Below are 26,583 nucleotides of genomic sequence, written 5' to 3'. Positions count from 1 at the left end.
TCTCCATGCACAGGATCTGTGCTGAAACCCTGAATGTTTTCCTGCAGTGAACTTGTGGCCACTCCTGACAACAGAAATGCAGCTGACAGAGTAAATTGCAGGAGTGTCTCTCCTTTCCCCTCTGTCTCTTCATGAGAAAGACATTCTTATGCTGATGTGTGAGTATGTACACCTGACAGGGTATTCCTTGCTGCCCTGAGGGATCTTTTAATTCTTTCCTCTACCCTAAAGGAGACTTCGGTATCAGATTATAACACTTAATGAACTTTGATGGTGTGTTTTTCTCTGTAGTCCATGTGTAGACAGGATTTCTGAATTCAATTTTTTGGGTATTGCGGGGAAAAAAAACCCTCAAAACAGTTACTTTCTAAATTTTTAGCACGCTTTTAAAATTTCTTTTAGAAACATGGATGAATGTCAGGCAATAAAGGAGAAAACTGCAGGGATTTTAATTGTATCTGCTTTGCTTATTACACAATAGATATTTTCATCATCTATATATAAAGTATCTTTGTGAAACCCTTTAAAATATGATTTCAAGCCAATGAAAGCCATTTTCTATTTGCCTTTAATTTCCTCTCAATAGTAAGTTCATCAGAGTGTAACAATTAACTAACTTAATTAAGCTAACTTAATTATGTTCTTTCATAGGTCAATATGTAGAGCTACTCAGATTAATAGCAGAGCTTGTAAAGTTAATCTTCTTGTATAATGCAAATGATGCCCAGTCATGTATTAAATACCTTCCTGAGTAACAGATGATATAGGACTGAATGTACTTTAAAGAAGGGCAGAGACTGTGAAAAGGTTAAATAAAGAAAAATGTCTTGGATTTGTGGAAATTTTCAACAGATCTAATTCATTTTTTAAATTAATAATGTTCTTCTAAGAGGAACCCTCATTTCATAAGGCCATTTATAGCTTAAATATACATAAATAAATTTTGACTTCAAAAGCAGAACTGCATGACAGCATTTTCTAACCATCTTGCGACCTTTATATTTAGTTATTAAGAAGATTACATAAAACAGTTATGCGAAGAGATTAGAGGGAAAATATGAATTCCTAACTCCAGAGCATTTTCATGCTTAACCATTTCCCAGCTTATTTTATGGAGGTACCACTTCAGTAGTCAAAGGTATTATGTTCGTTTTCTCAGTTCATTATTAATTCACTTTTAACACAGTTAGATTCTAAGGCTCTTTAGGCATGTGGCTTATCACTTTTGTTCTGAAATATTAATGGGAACTACAGTAATAATAATAATTACTTGTAGAAGCACGAAAAGCAAAATCAAACAAATCTCGAGTGCCAAATGATCTGAAAAGGTGACTCAACTCCCTAGTTTTGATAAATGAGTCTGATGACTGGAAGACACAGTCTGACAAGAAGAGCTGGATTATGGGCCAAATCACCCATAAGCAATTCCACATGGAACTGTGGATATCACTCTTTTCTACAATGAATCTGACTTAGGTCCAGAAAGTATTTGAAATGCATTTCAATTCCAGGTCTGTAATCTGCTGCAATTTTTCTGCTGTCACTGAGAGAAAACAAAGAGGAGGAGTGCAATAAACATCATGTAAAAAACACCTTAGAGAATGTTTACTGTAAAGGAGAATAAAGGAGAAGACCCCAGAAGTGTGAAAACCACCACTGCTCAGAAGCTTTAAAACCAGAAAAAAAAGTACTAAGAAATGCACTGGAGAGATCCATCCTATGTCTACCAGGATATGGATGACACAGATGATGCAATGTTTTCTTCTCTTTGTTAAAGTATGCCACATGCACTGTGGTGGGTTTTTTTGTGGTGTTTGGTCTGTTTGCAGATCTCAGTATAGCAGCAGGTTCAGAGTACAACCTAACCTCTGTTCCAAAATCACATTCCAGTATCACTATTGATATAAAGGGGAATTATTTACCTATTATACAAAAACACTAGTAAGTTATCACTTACCATTTTTCATCAGAAAACAAGACTGTTAGGTCCATACAGCACGGACATTTACAATTATTTTTGTTAGTGGGTAAATTCCTCAGAAGTTAAACAAAAAAAAAATCGTGTTCCAGACTAAGTATGAGTCCAACTCATGCCAGTCATTACTTTTTCTTTTTTTTTATTAGCAATGGATCAGAAAGAATGCATTTATAGCAGCAACTGTCTCACACAAATTTTCTATTAAATGCATTCAAGCCACAAACTACACAGAATAGAGGGAATATATTGTTAGGCCTATGAAGTTTAGAAGATAATGCACAGGCTTTTCACATGTGCGAGTGTAAGAGCTGTGCATTTATACATACACATAGATATACAAATATATTTTATTTAATATATTCTTGTGTTCTCTAAGAGTGTAAATAAAATAATTTCTCTACTTCTTGATGGTGTTTATTTTTCATGATGATTGTTTTCTGAAATGAATTATGTCAGTGATGGAAATTCAGTTATTTAATAGTCTAATAATAGCAGATGGAAAAAAAAAAACAGCACAGAAGCATTATTACACACTTTCCCAGGAAACTACCTCCAATTCAATTATTTCAGAATGTGTTACATCATACTTTGTGTAAAAAGTAAAAACCTCAGTGTAATAAAATAACATAAGGATGGACTGGACACACTGCTGATGAAATTTATAGATTTGGGTTTGAAAAAAAAAATTCCTTTTGTACTAACTTGAAATGTCAAAGGGACTTTTTGGGAAAGGTTTTATCCCAAGATCAAGGAATGAGGATAAATCAAGAAACAAAAGACAGTATCAGCTGTTAACTATAATTAACAGAAATTAAGCAACATTTCCTTCGCTCACATAGGAAATAATGCAGTTAAAACTGAATTCTATGATCCTTTTAGGATGCTTGTAACATACTTACAACAAATGGCAGATGACTTAAGTGTGTGACATATCTTTTTCTATCAAAAAAGTACTATAACTTACTGTACATTACTTATGGAATGATGTCTGTGCTCTATCAGATAAACTGCAAGCACTGAATGTCTAATAGCTCAGAAACAGGTTAGTAGGTACCTATCTTATTCCTTCTTTAGCTAAGAACCACAATGATTTGCACAGCTTTTATAGTTTGAATATGGCACCCAAAAAGCACCACAGACACATAAGCTATTCATGTTCATATGCTATGAACACATCATTTATATTTTACCCTAAAGTGCTCCATGCTTTATATATATATATATTTTTTTTTTGTAGGGGAAAGTAGGGGTTGCTTGTTGAATTCATTTTTCTATCCAAGAGAAAGGATAGGACATCTTTTCCTCTTTATCTGTACTGCTCTGGCAATGCAGACACTCAGAAAGATCAGCTCTGTTAGCCTCTAGGCTTACACTATTAAAACATGATTAATTAATTTGCCACAGGATTGGCAAAGGAGATTAATACACATAACTCATGTACTTCTATTTTACTTCTAATTAAACAAGAGAATATGCCTCTTATGAGACTCACATTTAAGGGAACTGTCAAAACTAGTATTTTCTTACTTAGATAGCAAACCACTTACACCATCATTCTCCACAGATTGAAGTACTGCTTATGAGAAATAGTATCAAGAAAAAGCCCACCCATCTTGCTCTTTAGACACATAAAAAAAAAAAAGTAAAACTACCTCAGCAACAAATCTTCATTTTCTTCAACATCTCTGTATATCCATCAAAAACCTACCTAAATCTATGTGCCAAATATGCTGCAACTGCCAGATGTGAAGCTGACCACAGAAAAGAGAAAAAGGGTCATGAAAGCTTATTCACCAGCCTTTCAACTTTACTGAACAGCTGCAGTGTTATTCAAGCATGTGTATTCGTACACTTAAAACTCTGCACCTTGAATAATCACAACATCCAGAGAATTTCCTTTCATCCATTCATGGTAGAGAATTTGTAGTATCAGAGAAAAAAGGGCATACTAACACATAACAGTGATGTAGTTCTGAATTTTGAAAGTCTTGTGGGAACAAAAATCCTATCTTAAGCATTATTATTGGAGGAAAACTCCTGAAATGATATAAACTGCTTGGAAGGTCTAACAAAATTACACTGAAATTAGGATGATACACATCTATACCCTTCCAAATGCACTGAATTCTTCTTTCAGTGCCACTTTTAAATTCCAATTCTTAAAAAACACCAAGAAATATATACAATATTATCAATCACATCCTTATTTTTGCATGGACACTAATCAAAATTATTCAAGCATTCAAATCTATACAACTTAAATTTTATAGAGGCTTGCACAGCTTTCAGAAAGAGACAATAAAGTATCTTTCTAACTTTAAAGTCAGTTCAGTTAGTTTATAACACAAAAGGTTTCTGCACGTGAAATACACTGATGAATACACACATTTTCCTGAATGACTAACAGGTGATTCAGGACACCTGTGAAATTAACAGAAAATTCACAGTTGTCTAGATCTAAACACTCTACATACTAATTATTTCTGCAGTGGCTTTTGTCCTCTGCCCTGTAGCTGGGCACAATCCTCATCCAACACAGAGCTTAATCTAACTTTAAAGCATCAAAAGTGACTGGAAAGAAGGGCAGCAATAAGAGGAGTGGATGCCATTCTGCCTTCCTGTTGAGGAGAACACAATATTCCATCATTTCTATTAGGAGGAATGACTAGACAAGCAAAACAAAACCCCATTTGAGTGATCAAATTACACCCCACAAATATCATCCCACTGATGACACAAGTGTTAGATTCAGACTGTCCTATGTAAGAGGAAAACAAATTTTTAGCAGGAAAAAAAAAGTGCTTTATTCAAATTAATGTGGCAGCTCATGGGATTTTTCATACTTCCCCTGTTAGAAGTTGTGTGTCCTCACATTTGCAAGCTCAAGACCCTTTTTCAGCACCACTTTCCACAACCTTCACAGATTTTCTCCACCTTCCTGAAACCCTTTGCTGTTAGCCTTCTTGCCTTCTTTAGTCTCTCAAATTTCTCTTTTATTAAAGCTGCATTTGAGCATTTCTTTAACAACTCTCACCAATACTGATGATTTTAATTCAGATGAGACATAAATTACACAAATAATGCACCAGTCAGTAGTCAATTCCAAATATTAACTCATTGAGCAGATATCGTAAAATGTACCAGAAGACTTCAAACAAAATTAAAAAAGGCATTAGTTGAAGTCAACCTCTGCAAACACTTTTTGGACCTGTTTTTTGGGGTGTAATTCACAAATGTTTTTTTTATCATGCTGACTTACCCATGAGTTAACTTAGATGGGTTGTTTCATGGTGGGTTCTGAATTTGGAAATTCAGCATACTGGTGCTCCCCTCTCAAGGTTCCCTGCAAATCCAACCACAAAACTCTTTCTGACTCACCTCTCCCTCTTTTGTACAAACTGCAGTAAGTATGACTGGAGAAAGTCTCATTCCTTTATAAAAACACATGACCCCACACTCAGTAAAACAGCTTCAACATGAACTATTACTGAACTATTTGTAAAACTTGAAAGGTGTATTTCCATCTTTTGATTCTCTGAAGTTTCCCCTTCCCCACAGCTGAGCTGCTTTTGTTCCACGAAAGCAAAAACTGTATACCCATCTTCCTCTTAGTCACCTTTTACTAACCATGTTCTATTCCTCATTCTGCAGCACTATTTCTCTCCTTTGATTTTTAAACATCATCTGTGCTCCCAATTTTAATTTCTCCAGTCGAGTGAGGTAAACTGACGAAGCTGAGAATTAAGAGGCATAATATCCCATGTCTCTCCACAGACTAGAGGTCCATTTGCTACTCAAGAATACATAAAAAGTATTACTAAAAGCTTGTACTACTCTATCCTCAAGACTGCTTAGATGTGATAACCTGACTTTCTATCTTGGAATATGTAGTGATATCCCAAAATAAGTGAATCTACTTGGTCTTACTCGAGGAGTCACTCTTAAGAATTCTCCTGGCTTCATACTCTGGACCTTCCTTCTTCAGACAAAATGATAAGACTATCAGAGAAATGAAGATATTTATCTAAGGCCTGTACTAAACTAATAAATGACATTGTATTTCCTATGACTAGCACTTCATACACTCCTTTGCTATGAAAATTACACTCAAAAGAAATCTTGGAAAAAAAGCAAAGACTAGTCTTTATATTACTTGGTACTTGACATATTTGAAATAGTATTAATACCAACTAAACTGTTTGAGTAAGCCAAGATTAAGTGTTAAGACTACTACAAAGGAAGGACTTATGTATCACAGGAAAGGTTAATTTAAGGATAATAATGGTTCTCTGGGAAGATGATTGCCACCATGAAATGAAGTTACGAGTCTGAATTCTGCAGACAACCTCTCCTCCAGCTATAGTGTACTATGGCAGGGATGCACAGCAGGGACAGAAAACACCTTAAGTCATTGGCTACCCTATGGAGCAATCTTACAAGCACCTCTGCTTACAACAACATGAAGTATGAACTTATGACTATACTTCATCACTTGTTCAAAACCAAGAGAACAAAGAAAGACCCAACATCAGGAAGAGTCTTTCCTTAGCACAAGCCAGAAGTTAGACATAATTAAATTTTGTGAAGGATGATAAAGTTTCTATCTACCTATATACCTATGTACAGATTCTATTTCTGACTCTTTAGTGTAGTAGTGTTTATTTAACCAGAATCTAACAGGGCTGCTGTTACTGTCATGGGGTGGAAGACAGAAACAATAAAAAAAAAAACAATTCCTAATTACCGACAATAAGAAACAGTATCTAAAAAGTAGCATATATTATGGAATATACTTGTAGGAACCATTAATTATAGTCCTGAGTTTTACCTTGGTCTTGCATGCTGTTTATATGGGAGTGTAAGACTGAGTTCTAGCTTTAAAAAGTCTCTGTTATTAGTAGTACAACACTGGGCACAGAAAACAGAGGCAAATGTGTATTCCCCAACAGTTAATCTTGGAAAACAATAGACACAGAATGTCCTACCTCTTCTGGACGTTTCTGTGCCACCGATATCAGCTCTTCAGAGCTACTTCTTGAGGTAGAGGGTACCACGTTACCTGGGGCCTCTGAGACCACCTCATTTGACGGCTCGGAGTCCTGAGGGCAACAGACACAAACAGACCCCTCAGCAGCGTGTTGATGTGGCACGCCATGAAAATGAGACTTTTCAGAGGGACTGTGCTTTAAGCACAGAGGGAGAAATAAAAAAATACTTGAGGTCTGAAACTCTACTCTTTTTTACCCTGGGCAACTTCATTTGCTCAAGTAAAAAACATCTGTCATATCTTTTCTCTTGAATTAATAATATTTTCTTCATTAGGGCATTTTGAGACTTATTAAATAGTTACAGTATTTCAGAATTGCAAAGTTTATTTTGAATAAGCATGTTTTTTTTGCCCATACCTACCCCTGCTCCTGAGCTGCAAGGAAGGGAATATTGCATTTTGTGCTAGAACAACCCCCAACAAATGTGTTTTATCAGTCAGTGCAAACCAATATAGCACACAACCTGGTAAAGTTAAAGAAAGTTTGCTATCTTTTACTAAATTTAACATTAAAGTAAAATAAATAAAAATTCTTAAGTAATTTATATTCTGTTTTCCAAATTGCCTTAATTTTGCCACGCAACGTGACTAAATAATCCAAAATAAAAACCACTTTAATACCCTCACTGCTTCACACAGAGGTTTCGATAACAGCATAGACTGAGACATTTTAATGCAGAGAAAAAATCCATTAGTTACTACAATCTCTACTGTACTTGTCATAATGCTCATTACAGAAGGTATTTTAGATGTCATCGCTTAGCAAGCAGAGTATGTGTTTTTGATATATCACTTTCTTCCTACATTCACTAATTGCAAGGAAATCAAGATTATACTTTTGGAAACTACAAGCTGCAGAGCTCATTATTAAGTTTTCAAACATAACAACCTGTAAAAAGTAAATTAAAATTTCATAATGATAATATTCAGCAATTGCAGTTTAGCCCATTGCATGGAAAGGGAAAAAGTGAGCACTGGTCCAGCAACCATTACTGAATCACACAGAGAATCACATCTGGTGAGACCAGATACTGTAAAAGAATTGACACATGGAAGGAGTTCCCAAAGAGCATAAAGTGGGAAAAATACCTTCTGAGCTTAAATATTTCCAATAAAGCTTCTTTATACCTTTCTCATTAAATCACGTCTCTGTGACTTCGAAAAAGGATATTCTGGACCATTTTGTGACACATCACTTTAAAATTCAGGTTTGATATGAGGAAGACATTTTAGGAAAAAAACAGCTTTCAGAAAAAAATAGCTTTTAGTGAAGGCTAAAGAATACCATCAATTAAAATGTTAACAGTGAAGTCCAACTGCCATTGCACTGAACTGTTTTATGGGCATAATGCTGGATCTGTGGAACAAAAAGAAAATGTGATATCTTGAAAGAATATCAGCAGAGCAGAGCGAGCTGCAAGGAGAAACATCTCAAGCATTCTGATAATAAAATTCTGATTTTCAATATATAGCATAGGGAAATCATATGACATCAAAAGGAACTTTGCATCATGTTCATCCTGACAGCTCACTGATTTCCCTGGACTTGTACAGGCAAACATCCTCTCTCTCAAAGGCCACCCCAGTTTGGTCCCAGTGAACTGACGATGAGAATATTTCTTCTTGTTGATCCAATTAATTATTAGCTAACTCGGAGTATAGGAAAGTACTGTTTTCTCCTTGAGAAAGTTAAATCAACGCCATGCAATTTATCAGCTCAGTATGTTTCCAGAAGCTCTTCTGCACTTCTTACAAAAACAAAAGTAACAGACACATCTGCTAGGAGAAAATTACATACTTGTCTGAATTTGTTGGTTCAGAGATTTCTCTCCTTGAATTCTGCCTGTATTTTGTGCCTGAACAAGCTTTTCTTATGCTGTTATTACCTGTGGCCAGATAATGGTGGCAACCATTTTCAGTTACTTCCTTTTTTAAAGTAATAAACAGTGTTTTTCAAAAATTATCTGAGCAACTGCAATTTGGTAAGCTTACATTCCTGTTACATTCCTTTGTCTCAACAGGTCCATGGATTCCTTTTTATATCAAATCTTGAGCATCTTCTTCTCCAGCAGCTTGGCCATCTTTCTCCTAAGAACCAGCTGGCTAATTCAATACTTCTATTTTTAGAGGGAGGGATGGAAACCTAATTTACTTTATTATTCAGAAACAAATCCAAGCAAATATGCCTCCCTTTCCAATTGCACTGGTTTTATTATCTCCTTTCACATTGTTGATTGGTCAGAGCATGGTGCTAGTAACACCAAGGTCCTGGATTTGATCCCAGTATGGGCCATTCACTTAAAGAGCTGCATGTGATGATCCTTATGGGTCCCTCTCAATCCAGACTATTCTGTGATCTAAATATGTAACACAGGCGATCTATGTTGCTCTGAGCTAGTCTGGCAACAAATACACCTTTCAGAAACAGACATACTCGGTAAGTGGAATGAGACCCTTTCATGGACAGTACCACAATGAAAATGCTGCAAGGTGCAAATGAGAACTTTTATGGAGCTGCTTCCAGGTGTGTTATGAGTATGTGGCGAAGTGAGCAACAGTTCTGATTAGAAATCCTCATATTTTCACTTGTACTCTACCAAGTAAAACAACCTGAAAAAGTATTAGCATCTTTTACACTTGTAAAGGAAAACCAAAAAATCTGTGCCACTGACCTGAATCAGTATTTTTACCAAAGGGGTATTAAAAGGGAAAATGTACTTCAAAAATAAATAAATTTTATTTAATAAAGTGATTTCATTAAGTCACTTTATTATTTTTTCAAGGTCCTGCATGACGAAAACAATGACAGTGGCATTATCATTAATCTGTCAGCTTCAGCTGTAGCAGCGATGTAGCAGGACATAGTGGTTTATGGACATATGATTAACACAGTAACTATTTTAGTACACGTCTTTTCTGGTGCTTAACCCCTTCCCACTTCATTAACTTACTATTACATTTTTTAAACTACACAGGAAAAATGACAAATCCACACTTTCAAGTCAGACAGATTAACACATAGCTTTATAATGGATCACAGTATTTAGTTATATTAATTAATAAATTATAGGGGAAAGCCACTAAATGGTACTACCAGCTTCCTCAAAATTCAGAAATACTTTGTGAAAATATAAGCCCATTATAAAACAAATAAATTCCAAATGCTCGGTAATTAATTTTTTTTCCTGAAAAATGCAGATTTTGATCAAAGCTCCTCAGAACATGAACCTTCTTGGACTTACAAAACCTTGAAGAGTAAACATGAAACGTGTAGACATTCTGCTATGCTTATGCAAGTAATAACTCTGCTTTTAACTATGGCTCTTTTCCTGTGACCTAAATGTTCATGCAATTTAAGATACCACAGCTGCATAGATTTGATCAATCTGTTTTCTGCAAAAAGTCATATTTTAATTATATGTTGACACAAATACATAACAAATAAGATATTCTAGTCCTGGGATGGAATCTGCTTACTAGTTTTTGCAGTATTCAGTTCTCTTCTTCCCTTCACTCCAATTGGTGTATTTGCTCTTTGCCTCTACCATATACAGGAGCACACACTGTACTTTTAGTTCTGCCCTTTTCTGTGCAGAAGAAACACTGACACAGTATGCTAAAAAATCAATAGTGCATACCGAACAGATTTGGATTTCATTTGCAAACCACATGAAAGTGATAGATTTCAAAGGGAGATATTTATGTTTTTAATTTTTTAATTTAAGAATTTCACTATTCTCACATTTTGCTTTTCAAAAACCTGACCTTTAATTTAAGATTGAGACACATATACAGGTATGCATGGTATATATAAATAGGACACATGTATATAAAGACATGTGTAGGCTGTATATACATATACAGGCAAAGCAGACAGTGAATATCACCGTATCAAAATTCTGTATTTACCAGTCCATGTTACTGTCAGCACAGATACTGACTTAACAAAATAGAAACCTGACAGTGCTTCTTATTTTAAAGAAAATGAAGAACCGATGTATATTTTTATATTTTTTAAGTATGCATAAAATACTTTAAAAAGCACAAGAATTTCCATTTGAAACATGATGATGGAAAAATAGCATCTTACATCGGTGTTCACACCAGCCTAACAGCCACTACTTTTTCTGCCATTGCCTCTTTAGAACAAAACTAAAAAAGGATTGAAACAAATCCTTTATACATGATTCCAAGCTGAAAGGTTTGAATATATTATGTTAACTCTGCATCGTTTTTCATACATCATCCTTTACCTTGGTCCAGTTGAGAATTACACAAGCCATAAATTAGCTTTAAGCAAGTTTTGAATCAGCCTGGAACTAGTTTTCAAATTAAAGAGCCGTCAGTATATTACATCGTACTGTCATTTTATTACCCCAATCAATTCTGTGTGGCCTGAGGTAGAAAGAAAATGGATGCTGTCTTCATTTGCAAAGGGTTTATCTCTCACACCAGGCTGTGAAAACATGACTGCAGTAATGAATTGGACGCCAAAGTTACTAACAAAGACTTCTAACAGTAACAAAGTAGAAATATTTGTCCCCCTTTAGACTTATAAAAGTGAGGGGGAAAGAAAGGCCTTTCTGAAACATGAAGACAGCTTCTTACAGCTGAAGCACTATGGGATGAAATTAGCACATTTTTATTGAAGTGCTAAAGTGCTCTGAGCCTCACAGAGTGTCATTTCCAGTGCTGCACAGAAAAAGCCTTCCTGGGTCAAACACACAGTGCCTCTCCAGCCCAGACCACGGAACATCCCTCCAGCAACTGAGCAACCACTCCTACTGTTCTTGTTCTTACACCCCAGGGGCATACTTTGAAAGTATTTGCAACATCTTAGCCAGAACTTGAGAAAATCTGCTGCAGACAAGATATCTGTAGCTCTCCACAGTTCACAGGTGGCCAAAGTAAATCCCCAGGGAGAAATGTAGAGTTTATCTCAATCTACTCACATGCAAGATCAATCACTTTGCTGTTCCTCAGACTTTACCCTGTGTTAGTTAATGAAGCAAGAATATGGGCTTTAAACTTTTAAGTCATGCTCCACAGTCGTAAAATTTCCTTCCCTCTTTATTATGCCTTTGTCATTCTCTTCATGCTGCTTTTATTCAGCATCTGACAATCTCCTCTCTTCTTCTGCCCTCTCCAAAGATAGGAAATTACAAATGCAACCTCTAACACTCATGTGCTAACCTCCTATGCTGCCAGTCAGAGGCAACACTGTTGTTATGTCCTTGGCTATTTTTTCTCTCTCTGGAGAAGAGGACAATGACTTCTATGTTTATACACTGTTAACACAACATGATCTCTTTTCTCACCTCACTCTGAAACCACCTCAGTTCAAGTAATAAAATTTAAGCTAGCTCTAAAACCTCTGCCTTCTTTTAGAAACAGAAACAAACCAAAAACCTTTTCTAATTCTTCTGTTTTCCAAATATAGAAATTAAATTACATTCTTTAGCCTCACACTAGTTTTGCTTTTTTTCTTCAAATACCTTATACAATATGAAGGAATTAATAAGGGTACAAGTTTCCAATAAATACCCATCTGTTCCAATTTATTATCCCTTTATCTTCCAATAAACCATAGCACTGACAAAGTATACTTGCATCTTTGAAATCTACCCAGCTTTCCAAGTGCAAAAGGTGAATTCCCACCTTAACTGTTGCTTTAAAGTAAGCATGCTATTATTGTTAGTATTTTCTAGAAGTGTTTGATTAAACTGTGGAAGGAAACAGGATAATCTGTTTTCTTTGGATGCCTTCTTCAAATAGAAAAGGAATATTTACATATATTTAAAGCTAGAAAGAGCATTCTCAAAATGTTTTTCCTATCTATTCTTCTAACTTTATCACATGCAAATAGAAACAGAAAACAGAAGAACATTTTACTGTTTGAAGGTATTATCATTCACTGACCTCTGGAACCTGAATTAATTTCTCCTTTCTAGCTCACATATTTTCTACATTTCCATTACTCAGTGTACTAATCCTACCTCTCTTGGGACTGAATTTTCCACCTTCTCAATCAAAGTCTCCTGGATTATTGTATTTCCCATTTACTTTCTCACCATTCACTATTTCCCAACATTCAAAAGTTATTCTTTCAGCTATCCTTTCAATAGCTGCCTTTTCTGACCCCAGAATTCTTTGAACTGTATTAAAAACCATCTCTTAAAATGCTGTAATTAATAAAATCACATTAGAATACAAAAAAGGGAACCGAACTTCTAATTAACACTCAAAACACAAAACTCATCCTGTATGTATTAACTTCTCTGTTACTCTTATGGATTAAAGCTATTGATCACAGATATAGTACAGCTTAAGCTACTGGCAAAAATTTCTATATGAACATGTATATCAACACCAAGAATTTTTAGAATTTTTTCACTAAAGGGAAAAACCCAATGTCTATCTTTTTTTTTTTTTCTTTTTTTGTGTATGTGTTAAATGTCCTATGTCTTGCATAATTTGGTAATTATCTGGTGCACCAGAGCAACAGATTTTATATTAATATCCTTTTACAGAATATTAATATACTGGCAAGACTGCTGTACTATGCTATTATCAGTGCATGTAATTCAGTACTATCTCCCTTTTTTTGTCCACACTGTGCTTCCTTCCAAAATATTTTTCTGCCATTTTTTTTGTACTATTAGATTACAGGCAGATACTATAACCTAAAAAGTTATTTTTGTCCTAATTTTATACTTTACGAAGTTTATAGATGCTATTTTATTTAGTTCAAAAGTTTTTTATGACAATACATACATAATTTATTACAGCTGGATCAGGACATTTCATTTTCCCTGTGCCTGTTTGGTGCAGCTCTGATGTCTCCAACCCTTTTTTCCATCATGAAAAAAAACCCAAAATACAAAAAACAAACAAAAACAACAAAAAAACCAAAAACCCCAAACCTCAGGAGCTGCAAAACAAACTCTCAAACACAGCACAAGCATCTAGAGCCACAGTAAGGGTGGACTCTGATTTTGCTGGTGTCTCTCGCATAGGTGATGTGCAGTTCACACACTGTAGGTCTCTGCAATATTAATCTGGTACTCTGGGTACATGTTTACTGTGTAGCTAGCTGTATGTATGTTAGATAGTATTGCAATCACTGACTTCAACATATTTACAAAATTACACGGGCACCTTACACCCAACATTTAAAACAAAACTTTCTAAACAGCAGATGTACAAAGTCATCTGGTATCACTCCACTAGTGAGTACTAGGGGTTGCAGTTGTCTCCTTCCTTAAGGAAAGTTTTATTCCTTCAGAAATGATCAGGGGCAGATCATAGAATCCATTCATACATTCTCTCTAGAATAAAGTTTTACCCAGCTGTATTTCTTTTCAAGCCATGTTTAAAATGCTCCAAACTTTCTGAGCTTTTGGATTACTGAGGCAGAGACAACTTGGGAGTAGGGTACAGCAGCAAACTTACTTTCGTCACTTCAGGTCAATAGTGCACATTTGCACTATTTATGGTCAAAATAGTTTGCTTTAGTCCACTTCAGAAGCTTGGAAGAAAGCATACACAAAATTTGCTCAAAATATTTGGTTAATTCTTAACTTGAATGAGAAGATTGAACACTTGAGAAGATCTCTGCTCCAAAAAGCAGCTGCTTTATTCTAACAAAAATAGAATGTAGCTCAGAAAAGGCTTTCTTTCAAGCACAAAATCTTCAGATATTATGCATCAGCATGCAGAGTGTGTCTGTCAGATGTTGGAACAAAGCTTTAAATTGTACCATCTAACTTAATTCTCAAGACAGGGTCAGCACATTCATAGGGTTGTGGGGGTTTTTTTTCATCTTTGAGAAGTCCTTTAAGTAATATTTATTTAGCTCTTTACATCTTCATCAGCATTGATTCTTGCTTTTCAACTCCTTAAAGTCCAGATTTTCCCCACATAATGCAAAACAGGGTTATAGTAAAATGTGTGATCACCAAAAGAATCACAGAATCGTCAAAGGCTACTTTTTAAATCTAGACTTGTTTTCATCTCTCCACTTCCAGAATTTTCTTCCAGTAACAAGAAGAAATAGAAAAAGAAAGGGAATAGAATGGAAATGAATAGAAAAGGATTTCTTAGTACATCCTTTTTTGCAGTCTAAGTTTATTACATAAGTTTTATAGCTCTCTTAATTAACTTTACATGGGACCAACCTGTTTTTTCCAGAGGTTATCTATAAGCACTCTACCCTTCTCCAAGGGATAGCTCTCACTATGTCCTCCAAATCCTCCTTTTCACTTTGCTGAAACACTATTTCTTAATTTACCCCATTCTCCCCTGTAAGGGTTTCTGTGTATTTTCCAAGTGGAATTTTCTCATTCTTATTAATGTGTGTGTGCTTACAGCTCTCCTTTTATGCCAAGGGCGCTTCTTGCATTCCCATTGTTTTTGCAATTGTGCTTTTCTCACTCCTGTTCTTCCTATCCCCCTCTGCTTAAAAACTACTATCATTTATTTTCAACTGATAAAGCAGAAAATTAAAACATTAATTCAAAACTATAAAAACATGTTTTAAAGAATGAATTAACAGTAGCTTTCTATAAAAATGTTTCCTACACACTCCAAGATCTCTCTAATATCTGAATCTGCCATATTAAAAGAAATATCTTTTATATCCTTTGAGAAGCTTCAAACAAATATCAGGGACATTGTTTTGTGGGTGCCCTTCATTTATTCATTCATGCTAGTCACTAGAATACTTAAAGAAAATTTCCATTTAACTTTATACTAAAGAAATACATACTCTTATTAATGAAAGTAGCCAGCTAGGATATTTTATGCTGGCACACTGAGCTGCACTGACATGACAACGGGATGTTTACTGAAAAAGGGAATGAACAGCCCATTTGACACAGTTTAAGATGTGACATTAATCAGCCATCTTTTGCTGAGCTCATAGGAACTGAAAGGTTACAACCACTGCTGCAGCTTTAAAACATCCTCATAAAGGCCTGGAAATTCCTCATTCTTCCCTAATTAAGAACACTGCAAATGATACAGGGAATGATGAAGCTAAATTCACACAAAATGCCAACTTTGCTGCCTCCATTCCTAGAAGCATATTCATATATTCCTGGTGGTGTTTTGGTTTTTTTTTCCTTGACAGTCTATCAGGCAAAATTCCTTTCTGTTTTTTTTCATCTGTATTAGAAAACATACAGCAAGTCCCTTACTCTTAAATATGGTTCCTTAACACTGTAGATCAGATATTTTCAGTTAAAAGCAAACAGTGCTTATACAAACGGAAAAACTATAAAATTTGATACTCTAGCAATAATAAAAATACTGTTAATATATATAATAAAAATAATAGGTTTATTAGTTTTTAATCTTTTGACCTTGATACGCTATTTTGATCTTGAGACTACTAATGGAACATTTCCACAAATTATCTTATCAAAATAGGAATAAAACAACCCTCTCAGTAGATGAAACACAATTATACCTTTGATACAGTAAACATTAAGAGTCACTTCATACCAGGAAACAGTGGTGTGACAGAAGCAGCTCTTCAGAGCAAAGCAGTTGGTGTTGAGGACCAGCCAGGCAGATGCAGAACATGTATTTCAAAGATACAGCTAGTTTGGTCATGAAGACAGCATGCCCATTAGCAGTCAGAATACCTCCTAGGCTTTAGTGCCCCTTGCATACTCCTAAAACCACTCTATAATATAAAGCAAAGCAGAGCCACTGGTGGCAACTGAGTGATTCTTTTCTAAAAGGCATTCCCACCCTTAACCAAAATGCTAAGGTAAATATATGCTGAAAAACCTCAGATAAAATCCATCAAAATCAACATACCAGAATGTAGAACCATTTAAACTAGTAACAGGATTTTCTAAAATAACAGGGTATTTTAAATACCAGTTTATTCAGAGATCAGGAGTGTTATCCTGGATTATCAACAGTCCCACTTCCTCCACCTGAAATTCACTGGAAGCTCCCTGGGACTTAAGAACTGTCCCCACATTTTTCCATTTTAATTTAATAAAAAAAAAAATAAATCCAAAACAAACGAACAAAAATCCAAAACAAACAACAAACAACAAAAACCAAATGAACAAAACCCCAAACATAAGAGAGATAGACATTCTTTATGCCTTATCTTCAGACAATGGTTTGAATGCTGTCCTAAATTAACTGGTGAACACATTCCATATCACAGGGAAGATCACAGTTCGCTTCCCTCTTCCTCTTCTTAAGAGGGTTCAAAATAATATTCCCAAGGGAATGCCTTGACCATTTTACTATTCCTTAGCTGAAGCAGGTTGTTTTGCATGGACGGATGAGTCAGTGGGTAAAATGATTCATTGTCTATTAGCCAGCACATGTATTATCTTCTCACTATTTTACTATTTTTATATAAAGGAGCTTTTCAGTCTCTGTCTATGCTATACCCAGAAAGCACATAAACAATGACAGGTAAATAGCTCATTCAGTGAGAGAATTATTAACAGATTAATAGACTACAGCACTCAAATCACAATCTTTTTGTATTTTCTCATAATTACTTTTAAATTTTAAGATTCTTGAAGTTATCATTACAAACATTTTAAAGACCTTCAAGAATCAGCAAGATAAAAAACGAAGTATTTAGAACACCATTGTGTTCAGCAATTCCTCTGTCTTGTGCAATACATTCAACTTAAACAAGCAGTGGAGATATTATGCAGTATGAGAACATGGTAAGGCAAATGCATATTAATGTGATAAAAAATATGCTTCTAAATATTAGTACCTCATATGTATCCTTATTTACTGCATGGGACTGGTTACAGATTTAATATTCATTATGTCAATGACTGCATCAATCTGCTGACACCCTTCTATTTCCAAAAATAAGTATCTGATGTGATGTGATTAACTCACTCGAAGTACACTTGCGGGTACCTTCCGTAAATATTGAGTTATCTTGCTATTTTATTTCCTTTTTGACACTTTTCTTCAGCTATTTATATCACATCTGAAAGGATACCATCTGCCCTTCAGTCTTCATGAGATTAGTAGCTAGAAAGAATCTTGATATCTACAGATTCCAAGGTTTTCCACATATAAAATCTTTTGGCAATGTTTGTCACAGCTGAAATACACTTAAGACTTTTCAAACACGCACAAAGATGTTTCAAACCACTGAACCAGATAATAAATTTCAACGGTTGCCAAAGCCACATTTACTAAAAAATCTAAGATAAACTTAATTGCTACTAGAATTTAACAATGCACTATACATTTTAACAGTTTTGTGAAAATCTTTTCAAAAGCCATCTTAAAATTCCATGTGATAGTTGTGCACTTTCTTGGTAGAACTGATTGTATTGCTCTTGCAGTTATATTCCCACACAAGCTATCTGCTGAGCCAATTTTAAGAGGATGGAACTTTTCTGCTACAGAATGCTAAAATCCAAGTGATGAGACACTCCTTTGCAGAGAAAGTGGCTGACACAGCACAAATTGGCGATGCCCAGATGTCTTCTGCGAAATGTGATTAAATGTGGCTGGCACTAAGAGAATTTCTGTTTGAGAATGGCAAGTGAACCTCACTTTGACTATCTAACATGATGACGAAAAGCAAATCTTGCCTAGCACTTCATAAAATGGCACTTTTTTTGTTTCCCCTCCCCCGACCTTTCTCTCTCCTTGTTCAATAGGATTAGATTTTTCCCAGACAGCATCAGCAATTTATACTGATGAGTGACACATTACTTCAAGTGACATGTATGGCTACATTTCTTCAAAAGACTTGAAAATAAAATCAACCTTTAGAGTAAACATGAGCACTTAATTGGGTAACTATGATAATGTGTTCAAATCTTATACAGAGACTAACAATTAAAGATCTAATTCTTCTTCTGTCATATAGAACATGATTACAGGTGATGTGCTAAAATAATCTGCGGGGTAATACAGCTGGACTAATGAGGAATTAAAATACATAATTCTTCTTTAATTACATACCTTCTAGTTCTATGTAAAACATAAGACAAGAAATATATTTCTAGGTTAAGAAATTTATCTCTGAAATCTGGTAGCAAGAGAACAGCACTTTAAAACATTAGGGTGCAACAGGAAGCCACCAGCCTCCAGACATACCTTTACACATCAGGATCCCTGTTTATGTCATTGCAAAGCACACACCCTGCAATTTTCTTTTGACTGCTTAATTCTTAATGAATATTCAAATCAAACAAGATTATGTACAATGGAAAAGTGTTGTTTTTTTTTTTTAATACTGCCCTTCTGGAAGCCTATCTCATTTAACACAAGAATTTAATCAAGACTCAAAAGATTTAAAAATTCAATTCAGTTACAAGCTTTTCATTCATACTTTTTCTTCATGTATTTCCAAAACCAACACATTCTAGTAAGTAATGAAATAATCTAAATTTCCAAACCAATTATTAACTGAAAGTAATGATGGTCAATTACAATTTATTGCTAAATTTGTTTATGGTTCCACTGTCAGCAAAAAGTCCCTAATTATCAATACCCAAAGAGCACCTTCTTTTAAGAACTGCAGAAGTAGGAAGAGAACTGGATTGACAAAGTAGATATGAATGTACATCAGTGCTGCAAGCTATGATGCTTTGGAAGCTACCATGTAACACAGTAACTGTGACACATATGTATCTTCCTTTTCTGACTTCACTTGAAAAGGAATGTAAAGTGGAAAAAAATTGCATTAAAGCCAGTATTTCTGTGTCTCCTACATTTCAATACAGCATCTTCAATATGCAAAATTCACTGTCACAATGCTTCCCAATATTGTACGTATCTAGAAATCAATTTGTAAATGCAAGAAAGAGAAAGCCTTGAGTTCTGTAAGGTGCAAGCAATCTTGTTTCCTCTGTCCTTCCTATACACTACTCCTCTTTCAACCTTCTCACATTCTTTGAGAATATGCATATGTGCATACCAAAGAGGATGTATAAAATCTTCCTGTCGTGGTGTGCTGCTCAGAGCTCAAAAATTGCTTCTGTTTTCTTATTCTCTCACGCTGCATTAGCATAAAACCGCATTCGGTGGCTTTATTTCAATCATGGCACTAGCTGATTTCTGGATTTTTCCCAATTGCAGCTAGCTCCCAGCAGAGATTTCTTGCCACTCAATACTACAGTAGCGGGCAACGTAGGCTGTAATTTCATTTTGTCATGGCTTAGGAAGAGTAAGTCACGATTCAGTAGCAGAGCTATTACCCAGATAAACCGTAACTGTAAGCAGATTTTGTTAGAAGCATAACCTAAAGAAGGTACAGAGTAGCAGCAGCATTTTGAACAGCTGCCCATGAAGAGATTTTGCTTCCTTAGCCACTACCTTAGAGTAATATTTATTATACATAAACTAGAGGTTTAGTCATTTAAATATTAGATTGTGTATGTTTAGATTACACACATTAAAAATGTACAACCTCTGTGCTGTTTATGATTTGTTTCCAGTATTATATTAATCAGGTACCTCTTAAATGTTCCACTGGCAATTGGACACGGGTGCATATTTTAACCTAAGCGTAGTTAATGACCAAGTTTGTTTCTAATTTCAGCCATTCAGCGTTTTACTTCAGTAAAATATTTTTCATCACAACAAAGCAAAATGATCAAGGCAACTTATGAAAAGCAGGACTACCTCAGTAATAATTTGATTGGTGTGATACAAAGCCTCATAAAAATTAATTTTCTTCATATTTGTATTGTGTTTGTGTGGCGAGGTTTTGGCAGCAGGGCGAGGGCCTGCAGGAATGGCTTCTGTGAGAAGCTGCCAGAAACTTCTACATCGGATGGAGCCAAAGCCACCTGGCTCCAAGAGGGACCCACTGCTACTCAAGGTTGGACCCATCAGCAACAGCGGTGGTGCCTCAAGGATAACGTACTTAAGAAGCAGGGAAAACCTGCACAACAGCACCTGGAGAAAGGAGTGAGAGGAACAGCAGACACCCAGGACAGTGCAGAAGGAGGGATAGGAGGTGCTCCAGGTGCCAGAGCTGGGGTTCCCCTGCAGCCCATGGTGAGGCAGCTCTGTCCCTGCAGCCCAGCCAGGATCACAGGGATGCAGAGATCCACCTGCAGCCTGTGGAGGAGACCCACCCTAGGGCAGGTGGATGCCTGAAGAAGGCTGTGATCCTGTGGGAAGCAGTGGGATCCTGTGCTGGAGTAGGCTCCTGGCAGGACCCATGTCCCCATGGAGAGAGGAGCCTGCTCTACAGCAGGTGTGTTGGCAGGACTTACGAACCCACTGGAGCAGTCTGATCCTGAAGGACTGCACCTCGTGGAGAGGGACACAAGCTGGATGGAACAGCTTGTGAAGAACTTCTGCTCTCACACTAAGACAAAGAACAGTGCAAAGTTTCAGCTTTGGAAAAAACTCTATATTGTTGTGCTGTTTATGAAAAGAAGCAAATGAAGGTAAGCAGCAAGGGATTTCTTCCTTCTTCTGCATAACAAAAAATATGGGGAAGAAAATGAACTTGTAAACCAAAAAATTTTTGCACCAAGTGACAGCAAAATGGCTCTTTTCTTTTTTCTTTTTTTTTTATTACAAAAAAAACCCTTATTTAAAACTGCAGTGCATATTTAAATCTCAATTTTCTAAGAACATACCACTGGAAAAACAGACTCTTAGCAGATTTATTTTAACTGCTGATTTTTGTCTAAGTCTAATGCAAAAAAAGAAAAATTATGTATTTCAATTTGCACTCCTAATTGGCAATTTATTCTTACAATACTTTTTTTGATCTATCCCAGTGTAATCCTTCAGAATCAGAAATTTGGTTTTGCATTTGAAACAACAATAATTCATTTTAAAAAATAGCCCTATATTCCGCTTTCTTTAAACATCTGGCTGGTATTAGTTACACTATCATTTTTCAAAGAGAGACTTTTCAGACAATGTTTTTTTCATAGGAAAGACAATGCTATAATGTATTATTAATTTTCTGGTACTTTTTTTTAATACAGTTAAGCTGCACCCAAAAATTACAAGCACTAGAAGCTCATGATGAGGGTCTGGCAGTCAGCATAGAGGAAATATTTGAACTGGTAAAATTGATTTTGATGCGGAGAAGAATCAAAATACTAAAAGTAAGCATCTGTTCCACAAATATTTTCCAGTGCTTAACTGTTTTTTTTTTTGGTTGTTGTTTTGTTTTCATTAAAACCTAAGCCTCCCACCTAGACAATGAGAATCTTCTGCCAACTAAGGGTATCTGATTTTTTGGATTAATTTGGAGATTTACTACCAACTAACTTATCCACAATTCATAAATCAAGTCCCAACTTAAGTTAATTTCAAGGCTGATTATTTTTGGAACATTTTATAGTATAAATTATTCATTACATAGATGTACTATACCTGTTTGCCAGAAAATAAGAGGCTGTGCCAATTCATTTTTTTTAAATATCATACCTGGGAAGCAGATAAAATACATTTCGCAATACTTCAGCCAAGTGATATTGCCACAAACTGAAATTTCACCCTTTTCTTTGACCATCTTGGTAGCGAAATCCATTTCTGCGCCAAGGCTTGGCACTACTGAAGTTCTTAAAACAGGGTGTAAGTGGTTTAAGGACTTATGCTAAATTTTTCACATGGCCTTACATATTTGGTTTATTTTCTCTTGTTCAATTTTAAGGAAACCACTCCAGTGACAATGATTTACTACTCCTCACAAACCTAGGAAGACAACAATGATTTCAAAATAACCACATATTATCCAGTTGTTACATTAAAAATATCTTTCTACATCACACAAGAAACCAAAGTGCTAGTTAAACTCTCCTCAAGAAACTTTAAAATATACAAATAAACACAAAAATGTTTAACTCTATCATTCTTTATGACCATATCATAACATAGACCATTATATTCAAATGTGTGAAAGACAAATGCAGTTAGTGAATTCCACTATGTCATTTTTCTGTAAACTACCTTAAAATACTCCTAAGTTCTGGCTGCAAAATGTTGCATAGAAACTGAACATTTCTTCCCATTATATTATATATGTTCTGCTTGAAGCAGCAAGCAGATTTATTAGCAGTCTTCTTTTATCTTTTCTCAGCTGCAGTGCTGGTTGCCATGATGGCAGTGCCTTTGTCTCTATGTTCTGTCCTCAAAAGAAGGCACAACAATCTCTGTGATTTAAGGTGATTAAATGAGGGCCATCCTTTGTCAGAATATGTAACTGAAGCAAGTTTAAATTAATTCAAAAGACCTGTATGGATTTTATTTTTTTGCGTACTTTTTAAAAATGTACTTTAGATGTAATTGTGTAAAACTGCATTGTATTGAACAGCAAAATAAGCACATGTAAAACATATTTAAGGCATGATTAAGTACTATATTACTACTGCATGCCAGCCTCATCTGTTACATTCAAATAGGGTTTTCTTGTGTATGAATACACACTATCTCCCACTTCAGCTCAGAGAATTCAGCATTTCTACAGAATGGGCCAAGGGATCCAAGTTGGGCAAGAGCAAACAAGGAGGAACAATTACTAAACATTTGAAAATGCTAATTTTGCCTAACACTCAGAGCAGCTCTGGGGTGAGACAAAGATAAAATTCAATTTGTTGGTAACAACTCAACTACTTCAAACATAAGGTCGAACTTCCTTTTTTCTCCGTTTCTGAAATCATCGCTTCAGTTCTCATGCCTTGCAAACCCTGAAGACAGACTTTCTCTTAATTCTCAACCCAAATTAATCCCTTTTAGTGACCCCCAACAGCTAAATCAGAGAAGGCAGGGGTCCTATGAAAGAAAATTAAAAAATCATAGCATGAAGTGATTAAAGCCACACATAGCCAAAAAAGCACTTAAAGCACTGCATGCCACCTCAACTTCAGTATTTTCTAAATTTTGAGAGGTTAACATTAGAACTTTGGGTTCATTGTTTAATTTTTAACACACTTGTGTGAAACTAGTTGTGTGAGGAAATGCTTCCCACGTTTGGAGAAAAGTCATAGTGAAAAACAAAAAATTCCATAAACCATAATGCGATTGTCACCTGCACAACCCAGGAGTAGATGAGACACTTCTGCACTCCTCACAGACCTTGTTGATCACCAACCCTTTTTTTGATTAGAAAAAAATCCATGGACTACAGAAATTGAATTGTGCACTTTTTTCTTTTCATCTGACCAAATGTAAAGGTTTGAAATACATTTTACATATTAAAAAATATTTTAAACTTTAAATATTGTTTCAAACATTACAGTGTCCAAATACATTTGCATATTTGCTGTGTGAAAGTAAAATATACCCAAAGAAATGCTTCTACCTGGCTAATAAGCAAAATCATCCGTGGTTTATTTTGAACACAAAATGTGTACAAAAATATATTACTTGCCAGAGTTGGTGTTTTGTGCATTTGCAGTTCCAGAAAATATTTCCTGAGGGGTTTAGATGAGAATTCCATGCTGACATATATACTGACAATTTATTTCCACTGAAAAAATGAAGTATAGTAAAGAAATGAAATAAAAAGAAACTAAGCAGAAGTTTAGAGATGAGGCAGCTGATCCTGCAGCACTCAAATAATGGCCTGGAACAGACACTCTGCAGTGTTTTGCAAAACAGATTATATACAAAGATGAGTAGACAGAAACTTAACTAGCATGGTCAATGTAACCACCATGATAGTATACTTAAATTCCTCACTGCCTTGGTCCTTGCAAAAGTTCAAAATTGGAGGAGTTATTTCAAACAGTACTTTTTCATTGGAAGGCAACAGAAAGAAGCCCACATCTAATAATAAATAAAGAGATCTCACAGTAAGATTTTATTGAACATAAATGAAAAAATGGTCAGGCCACATTCATTCCTACTAAATATTACCATGTCATGATATTGAATTATTTAGTTTATGTTCTATTTATCTTTCTTAAATTCAACTAGAACAAGTTGAAACAAGCGTCTATATTAAGCCTAAATACCACTAATAAAAACTACCAGGAAAATCATGATTTATAGTGCTGTTTGGAAATCCTGAAAGTGCACTGTAATCCTTTTGCAGGGTGAATGGACAGTGTTACAGAAATGAAGACCTTATAAGTTTATTTCAGCTTTCATGTGATGTAACAAAATCTACAGTGGTTTTGACATGAGAGAGCTTGTCAGACCTTAGTAGTGAGCATCACCCATTCCAGAGAAGTGACAGCAAGTATTACCAGCAGAGAAGCTGTTGCCCTCATGCCCTACAGCAAAGTCACTGTCTGTCTATTATTTGACAGGCAGGGTAATATGGGAATATGCTACGCTGGTGGAAAAACTGACACAATTGCTGGAGAGTCCTGCGACTAGGATGAGCAAAATGGAAGTAGCATGTCCAATGTTTGTGCTAAATAACAATTTAAATCATATGTTTACTACTGCTAAATTACATGCCTTGTACTGCTGACACCTGCAAGTGCTTGGCAAAATCTGAAAATAAAATAGCATTATTCACTGTCAGCAGAATGCAACTTTTCCTGAACATCTAAAATTGAATTTCATAATTAGAAGTAAAAACTAACAGCCATTACATGCTCAGCACTATGACCTCTCTTGTCCTTCAAACAGTGTCATTTACCTACCAATTATTTTCAAGGCCCTGTAGTGCTAATGAACATATATTGTTGGGGAATTTTAAAACATATTATAAGTGATTTAAACTGGACCAAAACAGATGAACGAAGTCAAAAGAATGAGAACTAAACAACAGTCTCCTTGGCCAAAGCAGAAAATTCAATCCCATTTTGCTGCAATAATCCATACTAGTAACTTCCCTGTGACACATCAAAAATTGGATGCAGTGAGTGACTGAGAGACTGAAATAATCAGTAGCTCAGGCTTTCAATTCATCCACAGGTCAAGCAGAGTGCAGCAAATGACCCAACTTTCTCTTCTTGTTCACTTCTGAGCTCCGAGCACAGATGTGAGAGACCTCCCTCTCTGAGGAAGGGTAGAAAAAGCCTTATCATATAGTATCCTCCTGGCTGTGAAAAATCACAGATACATATAATACACAATCCTAAAGCCATGTAGAACAAAGAATTTGAAATTTATGAAATACAAGACAAAGTCCTAATCCTTTAAAAAACAGCTTCACATTATGGCTAAAAGGAGTTTAACTTGATACCATAATTTTTTATTTTATTACACTGCATAGTATAAAACAGAAAAAAGCTGCCAAAAAAGGCTTTGGGGAACATACAGGGCAATACAGCTTTATCAGAGAAATTTCTCTGCACAGCTTTCTGGAAAAGCTATGTGAAAATGACTAAACAAAACCACAAGGAGTCCCCATAAGACAATTTTTTCAGTATCTTTCGTATTCATTACATACTCACTCAAATGCAATTCTAATTGCCTGTACTTGAAAGTGCAAGAGACTTGATTTAAATTTACTCGCTAAAAATCTTTATGAATGAAAATCAGACAAAAGAACATTTTTAAAATTCGTAATAATCACCAAGACAACACAAAATGTATAATCCTTCTGAAAATTTTTGTTTACTCTTTAAAACATTTTTTTTTTCAACACACCTTAAAACTAATACATACA

At 35.4% G+C, this 26,583-nt stretch overlaps 1 protein-coding gene across 3 annotated transcripts in view; it reads right to left on the bottom strand.

Moving 5' to 3' along the window:
- Positions 1–26,583, bottom strand: part of PHF14 (PHD finger protein 14) — a 161,718-nt gene that overhangs the window by 25,988 nt on the left and 109,147 nt on the right. The window contains exons 18-19 of one of the 3 annotated variants that reach the window (XM_058832677.1): positions 6,964–7,077; positions 5,237–5,321 (exon numbers count right to left, since the gene is read on the bottom strand). The exons of 1 other annotated variant lie outside the window; for it this stretch is intronic. In XM_058832677.1, the coding sequence (XP_058688660.1) occupies positions 5,250–5,321; positions 6,964–7,077 (186 nt within the window). In that variant the 3' untranslated portion in view covers positions 5,237–5,249. Of the gene's footprint in view, positions 1–5,236; positions 5,322–6,963; positions 7,078–26,583 lie in introns of those variants that run through there. One more of the 3 variants, XM_058832675.1, reaches the window with a different exon arrangement.

Source organism: Poecile atricapillus, chromosome 2 (assembly GCF_030490865.1).
Source record: "Poecile atricapillus isolate bPoeAtr1 chromosome 2, bPoeAtr1.hap1, whole genome shotgun sequence".
Classification (NCBI taxonomy): domain Eukaryota; kingdom Metazoa; phylum Chordata; class Aves; order Passeriformes; family Paridae; genus Poecile; species Poecile atricapillus.
The sequence above is the reverse complement of the archived record's forward strand: the minus strand, read 5'-3'. Positions and strand labels throughout refer to the sequence as shown.